Source organism: Engystomops pustulosus, chromosome 9 (genome assembly GCF_040894005.1).
Source record: "Engystomops pustulosus chromosome 9, aEngPut4.maternal, whole genome shotgun sequence".
NCBI classification, from domain to species: domain Eukaryota; kingdom Metazoa; phylum Chordata; class Amphibia; order Anura; family Leptodactylidae; genus Engystomops; species Engystomops pustulosus.
Window position 1 is genome coordinate 96,522,005 of NC_092419.1, and position 13,752 is coordinate 96,535,756.

Sequence of the window (13,752 nt, forward strand, 5' to 3'; positions counted from 1 at the left end):
TGTGCATATATTAAATATCGGCGTAGTCATGAGGCACGAGGGCCTCTGGCTCATATGTACATGTTATGTAGCTCATATTCTAAAATATGACAAAAGAAGCATTTTTGATTTTCGGGATGGGGAAGTGAGTATAAACCTCTAGGTTATCTGATGGTAGATGTCCTTTAAAATCTTCTGTATAAAAACAAACTTTTTTATACTTTGATGTACAGAGAAATGTAAGGTGTTATTTTTGCAAGATTAGCTGATGTCCGCTACCATTTTAGGGGCTGTACATTTTTTTCTGTAGCACAAAGTGGCGTTTTGGACATTTCGAAACGCTATTTTCTGTTACAGGGTTCAATGCCGGGAATAACCATTTTTATATTTTGATAGACTGGGTCTTTTGGGGATGCGCCGATACCCAACACGTCTGACTTTATTTTTATATCAGTTCTAGTGAAAGTGAGGTGATTTGAACTTTTTTGTATTAATATTTTTTTTATTCTTTTTTAATTCTCTTTTTTAGACCCCCTAGGGTACTTTAACCGTAGGGAGTCTGATTGCTCCTACCTTATAGTGCAATACTACTGTATTGCAGTATATGGTGAATTTGCTATTGATCTGTAAAAATGTGCTACTGGCACACTGTTACAGATATGCAGCAATGACAGGTCCTGTAGTTTTATAAAGACTCCAGGCTGTTATGGCAAATGATCATCTCTTCATGACGACGACATAGGGATCAAAGTCAATATACTTGTGCCCCCACGGCTGTCAAAGGCTTAAAAGAAATTAACCACTCAAAAAACTACAAATACTCTCCTCTGCTCCTCTTCAACTCTATCCTAGCGCTGTCCGTGGCTAGTCTTGACACGCTGGGATCACCTAGAAAAGAATATTATAATTAGCAGCAAAGAGCGCAGGGGCAAGATGTCTGGTGCTCAAGGCTGCTAATTAAGCACGCCCCTGCACCTACCTCTGGGAGGTGACATTACGTGGGGGAATGTGAATAATTAGCAGTTCAGAGGACCAGATATATCTTCCCTGCACTCCGTGCTGCTAATTATAAGTTTCCTTTCAAGGAGATTCCAGTGTGCCAAGATTAGCGACAGACAGCGGCGGGATCACCATCAAGAGGAGCAGGGGTGAGTATTTGTAGGTTTTTTTTTGTGTTTTTGAGTGGTTGATTTCTCTTAACACTCATGACCAGTTGCGGCAGCCAGGTGGGTGTTTGCTTCAATATAAAGCAAACACTGGGCTTGTATGGAGAGGGTTCAGTCTCAGTGAGCCATTTACATACTCCCTTAAAGGGGTTCTCAGGAGGTGGAAGAACATGGCTGCAGTCTTCCAAAAACAGCACCACACCTGACCATGGTTACTGCCAGTACTGCAGCTCAGCTGTATAGAAATGAATGGAGCTTAGTTGCAATACCACACACTACCCATGGTCAGGTGAGGTGCTGTTTTTGGAAGACTGCAGCCATGTTTTTCAACCTCCAGAGAACCCCTTTAAATGTACTAATATGTCATTAAGGGGTTAAATAAAGTACAACCCAACAGTACAGACACTGATTTGGCCCCATATACATTATACAGTTCAGTAAAAAAGAAAGTTACAAAGTTAAGCCACAAAAATGCTAAGCGTCATGGAGGATCTCAGTTATGAGGAAAGATTTTCAAAAATGACATTTATTTCACGATTAATCTACAGTATATAAATATATACATTTCTTTAAGTGTAAAATGTGAATATAAAACACAGGATAAAGGAATGATTTGAAAGAATCGAAGATGAGGCGTGGGATCGCCAGACAAGTCCGTCCTGAGTCTTCAGGTCCATGTCAGCTTGTTGCTTTGCTCCTCTGAGATGACAAGATCTCCTGGCAGCTGCGATAGATCTCGGTCAGGCAGTCCAGCCGGGGCTGAGAGCTCTGGAAGATGGGAATGACCTGGGACACCCCGGCCTGAGGGTTGCGGGGATCCTTGAGGAGAAGGCACAGGTAGTAGTTGACCCTGTGCATGGAGATGCCCTCATTGATGACCACGTCTTGGACCCTGCACATCTCTATGAAGACCGTATTCTCCCGGCCGGAGGCGTACGTCGAGGTGGTCTGGATCCCCAGGGAGCCCAGGATCAGCAGCGACTCATGATCTACCTTCACCAGGTGCAAGTATAGGAGAAGCCCTACAATGGAGAACAAGATGGCCGCCGTCAGGACAGCACTGTGCTGCGTGTAGTAGAAAACGGCGTAAGCGACTATCCACACGCTGCACGTCCACGTGGTCAGGGAGCGCAGAGACATCTTGGAGCTGGTGATGGTGAAATCCTGGCACGTGTCATTGTACGACTGCTGCTGCAGCGTAATCTTATTCCCATAGATATCTGTATACTCCTTCCCCTCCATTGCTTAAAGGGCAAATGCTGGTTACTAGAGCACGTAACGACCTTGGATGATGTCACGATGTCAGCTGATCAGTCACATGACTCGAGTAGCACAGGATCAATGATGAGCGAAGTCAGCCACACAATGCACTGCCCTCCAGTGGAGATCAAGGCTGCACTAGGCTGTGCGCTCTGGACAGGAAACAGTTAAAAAGGCAAGCTGCTCCCCAGGGCGTGCACAGCCCACAGGAGCTTTGTATTTAACTATATCATGTCCACACAGCAAGGCTTAGTGGAGAGAACTGGAACTGCAAGACCCCTGGAAGTTATATTCACCCATATCCAAATATAAATGTAATGGTCGGAGCTTTAGACATGCTGAGACTTGTAGTTCTCTCCTGGGTTGCAGTGTCTCATCAGCTGACGGCAAATTTTATGCAAAAAAAAAAAATCCTAATTTGTGAATGGGGCACTTGAAATGACATGAAATACCTGTAAGGCTATTAATAAAGGATTCGGTAATGACCGGCTCTCATCTCATAAGACCGATAATAATAATAATCTTTATTTATATAGCACCATCATATTCCGTAGCGCTTTATAAATCATAGGGGACAAATACAAATATAATAGAACATGACAGAGCACAAACATTCGTATGGAACTAAGGGTGAAGACACACATGGCGTTTTTGGGCCGTTTTTACTAAGTGCGTTTTCAGATCGTTAAAAACGCATGCGTTAAAAAACGCATCCGTTTTTGTCAGTTTTTCCGAAATTGTGCAATGAAAAACGGACAAAAACGCATGTGTTTTTGTCAGTTTTTCATTGCGCAATTTCGGAAAAACGGACAAAAACGCATGCGTTTTCAAAAAACGCATGCGTTTTTAAAAAACGGATGCGTTTTTTAACGCATGCGTTTTTAACGATCTGAAAACGCACTTAGTAAAAACGGCCCAAAAACGCCATGTGTGTCTTCACCCTAAGGCCGGCGTTTGCAAGCGCAGACAAAGCGCCCTGTGTGGCGCCGGCCTAAGGGTGAAGACACACGTGGCGTTTTTAGGCCCTTTGGGGCATGCGTTTTTGACCAGTTTGAATTAAGATAATTGGTCAACCCTGCCAAAAACCCATGCGTTTTCAAAAAACGCATGCGTTTTTAACGATGTGAAAACGCACTAACTAAAAACGGCCCAAAAACGGCCTAAAAACGCCACGTGTGTCTTCACCCTAAGGGTGGTGGCACACGTGGTGTTTTTTTTAGACCGTTTGTGGACCGTTTTTAGATATTACGTTTTCAAATCGTAAAATATGCATGCATTAAAAAACAGAAGATACCAAAGATAATTGGTAAAACCTGTCAAAAACGGATGCACGACTAAAAACAGCCCAAAAACGGCCTAAAAACGCCACGTGTACCACCACCCTAAGGAAGATGGCACACGTGGCGTTTTGAATGTTCAGCATGCCTTTTTTTTAAATTAACCCGTTTTTGACAGGACTGCTTAAAAACGGGCCCAAAACATGTTCAAAACGCCATGTGTGCCATCACCCTAAGACTCCTGGACCCAGGTGTGACTATATGCTCTGCTTCTTCTGACCACTACTCTGATTACTCCTTCAGTGCCATACAGTGGCGTTCCCTGACCCACCTGGACCAGTTGTAACCTACACTGGAATAACCCCAAACCTCACTGGTAACTGAGCCCCAAACATGTGTGGCAGCTCCGAGCACCAGTACTATGGGGGGAGATTTATCATACATTTCTGAGGTAAAACTATTCTCATTGCCCCTGGAAACCAATCAGAGCTCAGCGTTCATTTTCTAAACAGCTGTGGGAAAATGAAAGCTGAGCTCTGATTGGCCACCATGGGCAACTAGAAAAGTTCTGCTCTTAGACACTTCTGATAAATCTCCCCGTGTGTGCGTGATTATAAAAAAGGCAATATCAGTCATCACAAGCAATAATCTAGTTTTCACTTCTTTATTAGACAAGTAAATATCCTGTAAACAATGCTGTATAATCCTCCATCAGCCTGACTATAGGCGCTGCTCCTGCTGCTCTGTATCATGGATGTAGATCCCTGGACAGATGAGCCCTGATATCAGTGGAAGAAAGAAAAATACACATGTTTAATCACTATTGTATGATAATAATATAATAAAATGTGTATGAGAGGACGATATGTTACTCAGACTTACCATCAATGGTGCAGTATGAGTGAGAGAAGACAAAATCAAGTTATTGAGCCCCTGAAGATGGAACAGCACAGGCCCGTTTGTAACTAGAGGTCGGGTGTTCTTAAGTAGGGGACCGCGTGTAGTAGAAAAACACAGGCATTTGGTGATGTGGGCTCCTCCATCCCAGAGTAGCTGGCCATCGCGCACCACTTCATTTTCTTAAACCCAAAACAGCAGCATTAGTTGGCGCTATCATGAGTTGGAGGAAATCAACTCGCGGCTACACTACACACTGTTACTTTGGTCTTACTTACTGCCATTTGATGTGCTGCTCTATCATTCGGGTCCATTGGTGTCTATTTTTGATGATTGCTGTAGGATGTTCATCTGAAATTTAAAAAAAAAGAAGGTCCGGCCTCCTCCACCCCTTAATAGCCGGCCATCTCTCACCTCTTCCCCTCACCTATGGCAGGGCTGTCATAGAGAAGAGGAAATCCGGATACTGGTAAGATTTTATATAAATAACTATATACAGAGGATAACTTTGTATATAGGTAGCATAGGCATGTGCTAATCCGGCCTCCTCCTCCCCTTCATAGCCGGCCATCACACACCTAGCGATTTTCTCAAATTCAAGATAACATCACACGATGGTGCTATCCTGAATTTGAGAAAATCTACTTACCGGTGAATTACACATGCCTATGTGGAGAGCACAGGTGTTACTACTTACCACCATGACCTGTGCTGATCTTGTGTCGTCTAGTAGTCAGATCTATAGTGGTCTTCATTGGTGAAGTTATAGTCTGGAAAAGAAAAAGAAAGGAAAAAAAAAAAAAAGGTCCGGCCTCCTCCACCCCTTAATAGCCGGCCATCTCTCACCTCTTCCCCTCACCTATGACAGCGCTGTCATGGACAAGAGGAAATCCGGATACTGGTAAGATTTTCTTTAAATAACTATACACAGAGGATAACTCTGTATATAGGTAACACAGGCATGTGCTAATCCGGCCTCCTCCTCCCCTTCATAGCCAGCCATCACGCACCTAGTGATTTTCTCAAATCCGAGACAACATTACAAGGTGGCGCTATCAAGAATTTGAGGAAATCTACTTACCAGTTATTTTCACATGCCTATGCGGGGAGCACAGATGTTCTGCTCCCACTTACCTCCTCCGGCTGGCTGGTGTACTAGCCGGGTCCCTCAGCGATGTTGATCTTCAGTTCCATCATCCTTCTCCTTGAAGATGCTGTTCTTCCGGTGCCAGGTGCAGGTGGATGATCCGGGTGTCTTCTGGATGTTTTCTGCCAGGAGCTCAGGAGGACAGCTCGCTCTGGTGACATTAGAGCCGGTGTCATAGAGGGTCACTCAGGTGACAAAGGAGAACCCTCTGAACATGGCCTGGTCTTTCTCTGGTAAGGGTCCTATTATGGCCTCTGCTGCCTCCATTGTGACCAGGTTGAATGGTCTGGCACGGCAGGGAGGTGTAGATGGCTGTAAGGAAAAGAAATAGATGAGTATCCTGATCACATGTTAACACGAAAAGTGGCACAACGTCTGTCCATTTACTTACTACAGGGATGTGCGGTGGGGGCATCCGAAGGGCTTCCACAGAGACCCAATCAATATGCTGGAAAAACCGGTGGCTACGGATGTTCCGGTGGACTCCTAAGCGCTTGGCGGGATCTTTCCGGAGGAGCTGAAAAAGAGAAAAGTCATTATAAATGAGTGAATACAGTAATTGTTAAGAAACGATGGGATTTCAGTGAATACAATACAATCATATCTGTACAGTGAAATACTGACCTTTCTGATGATGTCTTTGGCGCCGGAGGACGATGCGTCATAAAGTGCAGGATGATATTTGCACTTGCTGGTAAGCATTTCATTTAAGATGACACCAAATGAATACCAGTCCACTCCGGCGCCATACTCCTCGCCAGCCTCCATCTGCCAAAAAAGAGAGAACAGTTACTACATGGATTATACCATGGGACCAACATTGTGGAGACTGGAAAAAAAAATCATCATTAATACAACTGCATCAGTAAAAATAAGCAAAACTCTCACCTCAGGAGCCACATAGCCTTCGGTCCCAGCATATTCGGTGGCTGTGCGGTCTCCAAGCATGTTGTCAATTGCGAGACCGAAATCTGAGATCTTAATATGGCCCGACTCAGCCACCAGGATGTTCTCGGGCTTGAGGTCTCTGTGGATGACGCCCTTAGAGTGGAGGAATTGGATGCCACACACGAGCTCAGCGGCATAGAATGTTGCGCTGGGGATGGTAAGCCGCCCCGTCACCTGGAGGAGATGTTGGAAGTCCCCGCAGCTCATGTATTCCAGCCCAAATAGAACAAGCATCTTGGTCTGGAATGCAAAGTCACTGCGGACCAGGAAGGGGCTCCCAGATGCCAGCTGAAGGACTCGGTGCTCCACCAACACATCCGCCTCATTGCCAGTGGAGAGCAGGGATCTCTTGCTGATGATCTTAACAGCGTACTTCTGATGGTTAGAAGTATCCTCTGCCAGGACGACCTTTCCAAAATTTCCTCGCCCGAGCACATGATGGAAGGTTAATCTCTGTCTGATGGTATCAGAGATTGTGCTTCTAGAGCAGGATGGCCGGACACCGCTGTCATCTGTCAGTAGGAAAGAGTAAAAGACGTAAGAAGATAATTACAGAGATATTTTATACCTTTTTAATATCTCCCCAGTGGCCTCCCTCCAAATGAAGTGGATGGAGAACCATTGGACTGAGTTTGCCCCTGCAACTTTTTGGAAGTTCTGGAAGACTTTGAATGGGACTATCCCTTTTAGATTTGCTATATGTTGTGCACGCTGACTGGGAATTTTAGTCAATGTTGTATCTACTTTTAAGGATGAAAGGAGTTGGACAATTTACCTCATGTTTTTGTAATAAGTGTGCAGGGGGCAGGAAATTTGGTAATTTACCAATATACATATATTAAAAGTTCAGCTCTGCTTTCTTCATAAAGTGAAGCCTTCTGTCTTTTACCTAATCAACCAGACATTCCTGACCATAAAATGCTCATGGTCAGATAGAGATCACATGACCGTCCATCTGCGGCCATTTTATGGTCAAAAATATCTGGCTGGGGAGGTACAAGACAGGAGGCTTCACCCGGAGACCCTAGGGCAAAGGAAGGAGCGGTTTATTAACGCTTCTGCTCTCTCCGTTCCTCACTGCATTGTGCTGAAGCAGTGCCGGCGCAACTCTGATCAACGTCTGCCCTCACAGGGGGTTGTTTACCCCTGTAACTGGGGCTCTAATAGATGCCTAAGTTATAGGGGAAAACTTGCAAAAGTTAAAAAAAAATTAAAAAAAATTAGAAAAACAGTGACAATGTCCCCCAGCGATCTTTTATGACCTCATGGGGGCCATAGAAAGTAAAAACACACACCAAAATATGAACAAATGTTCATGAAAATACAATCACATTTCCCAATATAATAAAAATAAATCCCCCACTACACTACAAAAAGCACCACGATAGTCGCCCAATTTACCCGAGAACGAAAAACAAAATAAATAATGTGTATTTTGAGTTCATTTGAAAATGTCCAAAAATATATACTGTAAATTACAAAAAAAGCCTTTTACCCACTTACTAAAAATGAAAAAAATATTTCAACTTTTAAGACGTTTTAACTAGCACTCAAAAAAAAAAAAGAAGTTATAGCCTTAAACTGCCACATATGAAAATTCGCTAAAAATTCCCCCTTTATTAAAGCCTTTTCACACGGTATCATTAAGGGGTTAACGACACATGATATTCAGCATTTCTAGCATCTCTAAAAAGGGTAGCATGGTGGCTCAGTGGTTAGCATAACAGCCTTGAAGCGCTGTGGATCTGGGTTCAAGTCCCAGGGTCAACATCTGCAAAGAGTTTGTATGTTGTCTCTGTGTTTCCTACAGGTTCTCCAGTTTCCTCCCACACTCCAAAACATACTTGATTAGATTGTGAGCCCCATTGGGGACAGGGACTGATGTGGCAACTCTGTGCAGCACTGCGTAATCTGTGTGCGCTATATAAATAAATGAATTATTATTATTTATAATCCTATGGATATGTTTAAATCCTGGATTTTCTGATTAGATTCCATGTTAAAATCTGCGTGTCATGTTTTCAGATGTGAATTTTGACCCTTGTGGATTTTCAGTTACATCCATGTAGCATAGAAGGCACAACATTTTTTATTCCTTATTTAAGTCGATAGGAGATGGACTTTTGCAGAAATTTTTCACCTGTGTAAACTAGCTCAGGCCACTAGAAATTCTTTTTATATAGAGTTAAAGGGGTTGTCCACATGCAGCATATTGTTTGTGTAATGAAAAGAATACAATCTTCCAATATACTTTCTGTATCAATTCCTCACTGTTTTCTAGATCTCTGCTTGCTGTCATTCAACAGGAGGTTTCATTGTTCACTTCCTGTGAAAAAACAATGCTCCCTGTTCATGTGATGTCACACAGGCGTGTGGTTCGTTATACCCCGGGTCATGTGATGTCACACAGGTGCACAGCTCGTTATATCCCTGGTCATGTGATGTCACACATGTTCACGGCCCCTTATATCCCTGGTCATGTGATGTCACACAGGTGCATGGCTCATTATATTCCTGGTCATGTGATGTCACACATGTGCACTGCTCGTTATACCCCTGGTCATGTGCTGTTACACAGGTGCACGGCTCATTTAATCACAGAGAGCTGTGTTTTACAACGAGCCATGCACCTGTGTGACATCACATGACCAGCGATATAGCGAGCCGTGCACCTGTGTGACATCACATGACCAGGGATATAGCGAGCCGTGCACCTGTGTGACATCACATGACCATGGACAGATTTCTAATCAAAGGGAGTAAACAATGGAGCTTCCTATAGAATTTCAGAGATCTAGAAAACTGGAAGGAATTAATATAGAAAGTGTATTGGAAAATGGTATGAATTTTCAATACACAACCAATACCAATTATTAACTGATTGTGGACAAATCTATCTTCTACAGATCCTACAGAAGAAAACCAGACAATAACCGATAGATCTGAACACCCTCTCTCGCAGTGGACCTGAACTATACCGGTGTCTGGACACCAATCTGGACCTGAAACTAACAAAAGGACATGCGCTAAGTTGGTAATAAAGTTCTATACTGAAGGTGCTGTAAACAAAGTGTTACATCAATGACAACACAAAAATCAGAAAGTCCATGCAAAACAATGATGCAATAAAGACTAATATCACCAGTTAATAGATGGGGAGCGGGGACGGCTTCCCTATGTGTATGTACAACCAATTAATGATACATACACAAAGAAGTTCTGCAGCAGCTAAAATAAGGATCTGTACACTGTATAATAAATTATGAATGATATTAGAAGTCAACAGAGGTCACCAATAGGAAATTAGAAATATTTAGGAATATATATATATATATTTTATGGTAGAACAGGAAATGGTACATTAAACAGTAGAATGGTACAGTCCAAGGGTGACAAATCCGTGGACTAACAGAATAGGACTAAACATGGGGTCCGTCATGTTACATACACAAGTGGGTTACATTCATGTGTTTACATGGACTAGGACTAGGACTAATAATGGAAACCGATCTGTATATAACTACATCATTATACATGGATATACATGGCTGCCTGTCTCTTGTCAATAATTTTGTAATTAAAGTTAACTGTAAGGAAAAAAAAACATATAGAAGATGGGGACAGTTATATGAATGTCAGGGGTCACATGACTGACGCCATGTTTTTTTTCCATTTTATTTCCCCTATAGCTACATTTCCCAGAATTAAAAACTTATACAATAGTCAAACCTTCAGACTATGAAATGCTATTTTCTAAAAAAATTAATCACATCATGAAAATATAACAGTATAAGGCAGAACTCTTCAATAGCCCAAAGTGTCAACACCTTGCAACGGCAGAATGGCTTGCTGCCACCACTAAGGGAATATGTCCCACCATAGCCGTAAATGTCATATGTAAGCATGGAAGACGTTTAAACTAAACTAGAATGAGCTAATATAAAAGTATTCAGGTACATGATAAGTAATGTCCCATGTATCCCATTGCCCAACAACAAAACTGCACCAGTAGCAGCTTAACGGAGGCATAACAAGGTGTATGAGACATGGCTACCCTATTCTAGAGATCAAAGTGAACCCAAAAATTATACAACTATGCCCTCTACCCCAAATAACATTTCCACTGGACAGATTATATGATATTACTGAAATTCCCTCTACAATATGTATACAAGTATTAACCTGAGACTCTCTGGTCTTGTGTCTTGATTGTAGACTCAGGTGAAGAGTTCAAGACAAATTTCCTCTTCTTGGCACCTTTCCTGCGCACGATGACATCTTCATCATCTGGTGGGGTAGAAGACTTCTTGGAGGAGCTGGAAGGTGCTCTCCTCTTCCTCTTCTTGCTCCTCTTTTTAGGCGTCTTCTGTTCTTCATCAGATGAGGACGGGACGGTGCGTCGCTTCTTGGGTCTTCTCCTCTTGAAGACGAAATCTTCGTCCTCTATCCCGCTCTGCCCATCAGCCGATGGGCCAGAGGTTGGTCTTCTCTTCTTCTTTCTCCTCCTCTTCACTATCTCCTCTTCCTCCGAATCCATGAAAGCGCTTTCCTTTGGGTCAGCAGTAATATCCAGTGTTGACTGTCCACCTCCAACTGTCACCGTCAACTGTCAACTACCATCAATCCTAGACAACACATTTGCCGCACGACCATCGCTGGTCATGTGACCAGTAGCTGACCGATAGACCTGAGCCATAGTATAGACATATTCCAAGTGCACCAATTTCACATCTGGTCTTTCAATAAATACATCGGGAAGTTTTATCGAACAACATTTGTCAAAAATGTGTAGATTAATTCAAGTTACATAAATGGTAGAAGAAACATCCGCCATATATGTCTTGTTCTAATGATGTTAATGCCTTTATGAATCCACCAAATAACCTGCAGTGGTTCCACCATATCAGACGCTTTAGATCAGCGGTGCACAACCTGCTCCCCGGAGAGACTCAGGTTGTGGCCCTCTCCCGGCTGAGACTAATGATGGCAGCAGTCATTGGTACAGGAGACAGGGTAGCTATGAGTACATTATCACACACCCGGGTATCTCCTGCTTTTCTCTGTCTTCTGACATTGGTTCTATGTGTGGGCCAACAGAGCAGCCGGGGACCACAAGTGCGTTGAGTACATGTCATCCCTATGGTACTCACAGCTCCCAGGTCCATTCTTGATCTGTGCATTGCACTGCTCCTGCAACAGGAGAGGAAAGAGAGCCAGGGGAGGTGAGTATTTTTTTGTCTTATCTGGAGGTCTCCTGTATTACATATATGTCCTGGGGGTCTCCACTATTATAGGTTCGGTACTATTTTAGGTCTGCACTTGGGGTCTCCAGTATTATAGATCTGCTGTATATAGGGGTCTCCACTATAACACGTCTGATCTGGGGGTCTCCAGTATTATAGATCTGCTCTATATATCTGTCTCCAGTATAACACGTCTGATCTGATTGTCTCCAGTATTATAGATCTGCTCCATATAGGGGTCTCCACTATAACACGTCTGATCTGGGGGTCTCCAGTATTATAGATCTGCTCTACATAGGGGTCTTTACTATAACACGTCTGATCTGGGGGTCTCCAGTATTATAGATCTGCTCAATATATCTTTCTCCAGTATAACACGTCTGATCTGGGGGTCTCCAGTATTATAGATCTGCTCTATATAGGGGTCTCCAGTATAACACATCTGATCTGAGGGTCTCCAGTATTATAGATCTGCTCTATATAGGGGTCTCCAGTATAACACATCTGATCTGAGGGTCTCCAGTATTATAGATCTGCTCTATATAGGGGTCTCCACTAGAACATGTCTGATCTGGGGGTCTCCAGTGTTATAGATCTGCTCTATATAGGGGTCTCTAGTAAAACACTTCTGATTTGGGGGCCTCCAGTATTGTAGATCTGTTGTATGTAGGGGTCTCCAGTATAACACGTCTGATCTGAGGGTCTCCAGTATTATAGATCTGCTCTATATAGGGGTCTCCAGTATAACACATCTGATCTGAGGGTCTCCAGTATTATAGATCTGCTCTATATAGGGGTCTCCACTAGAACACGTGTGATCTGGGGGTCTCCAGTATTGTAGATCTGCTCTATATAGGGGTCTCTAGTAAAACACTTCTGATTTGGGGGCCTCCAGTATTATAGATCTGTTGTATATAGGGGTCTCCAGTATTATAGATCTGCTCTATATTGGGGTCTCCACTAGAACACGTCTGATCTGAGGGTCTCCAGTATTATAGATCTGCTGTATATAGGGGTCTCCAGTATAACACGTCTGATCTGATTGTCTCCAGTATTATAGATCGGCTCCATATAGGGGTCTCCACTATAACACGTCTGATCTGGGGGTCTCCAGTATTATAGATCTGCTCTATATAGGGGTCTCCAGTATAACACGTCTGATCAGGGGGTCTCCAGTATTATAGATCTGCTCAATATATCTGTCTCCAGTATAACACGTCTGATCTGGGGGTCTCCAGTATTATAGATCTGCTCTATATAGGGGTCTCCAGTATAACACGTCTGATCTGGGGGTCTCCAGTATTATAGATCTGCTCTATATAGGGGTCTCCAGTATAACACGTCTGATCTGAGGGTCTCCAGTATTATAGATCTGCTCTATATAGGGGTCTCCAGTATAACACGTCTGATCTGGGGGTCTCCAGTATTATAGATCTGCTCTATATAGGGGTCTCCAGTATAACATGTCTGATCTGAGGGTCTCCAGTATTATAGATCTGCTCTATATAGGGTCTCCACTAGAACACGTCTGATCTGGGGGTCTCCAGTGTTATAGATCTGCTCTATATAGGGGTCTCCAGTATAACACATCTGATCTGAGGGTCTCCAGTATTATAGATCTGCTCTATATAGGGGTCTCCACTAGAACACGTCTGATCTGAGGGTCTCCAGTATTATAGATCTGCTCTATATAGAGGTCTCCAGTATAACACGTCTGATCTGGGGGTCTCCAGTATTATAGATCTGCTCTATATAGAGGTTTCCAGTATAACACATCTGATCTGAGGGTCTCCAGTATTATAGATCTGCTCTATATAGGGGTCTCCACTAGAACA

At 43.2% G+C, this 13,752-nt stretch overlaps 2 protein-coding genes across 6 annotated transcripts; both read right to left on the reverse strand.

Moving 5' to 3' along the window:
* Nucleotides 1–1,655: 1,655 nt before the first annotated feature.
* PIGH (phosphatidylinositol glycan anchor biosynthesis class H) lies at nucleotides 1,656–2,537 on the reverse strand. Its single transcript, XM_072123059.1, has one exon. It carries the CDS (start codon nucleotides 2,385–2,387, stop codon nucleotides 1,824–1,826), a length of 564 nt encoding a protein of 187 aa, XP_071979160.1. The 5' UTR covers nucleotides 2,388–2,537; the 3' UTR covers nucleotides 1,656–1,823.
* Nucleotides 2,538–4,332: 1,795 nt separating this feature from the next.
* On the reverse strand, nucleotides 4,333–11,298 carry LOC140076757 (protein kinase C delta type-like). Of its 5 annotated transcripts, XM_072123444.1 has the most exons (8): nucleotides 10,857–11,298; nucleotides 6,615–7,186; nucleotides 6,351–6,494; nucleotides 6,118–6,243; nucleotides 5,714–6,038; nucleotides 5,277–5,349; nucleotides 4,565–5,017; nucleotides 4,333–4,461 (listed from the first exon to the last, which is right to left on the reverse strand). In XM_072123444.1, the coding sequence occupies exons 1-5, from the start codon at nucleotides 11,209–11,211 to the stop codon at nucleotides 5,913–5,915; spliced, it is 1,323 nt and encodes a 440-aa protein (XP_071979545.1). In that variant the 5' UTR covers nucleotides 11,212–11,298; the 3' UTR covers nucleotides 4,333–4,461; nucleotides 4,565–5,017; nucleotides 5,277–5,349; nucleotides 5,714–5,912. The 5 variants fall into 5 exon arrangements, with proteins under 5 accessions (XP_071979545.1, XP_071979544.1, XP_071979543.1 ...); XM_072123443.1 differs by having other exon boundaries at nucleotides 4,565–5,349; XM_072123442.1 differs by having other exon boundaries at nucleotides 5,277–6,038.
* Between the last annotated feature and the right edge of the window lie 2,454 nt (nucleotides 11,299–13,752).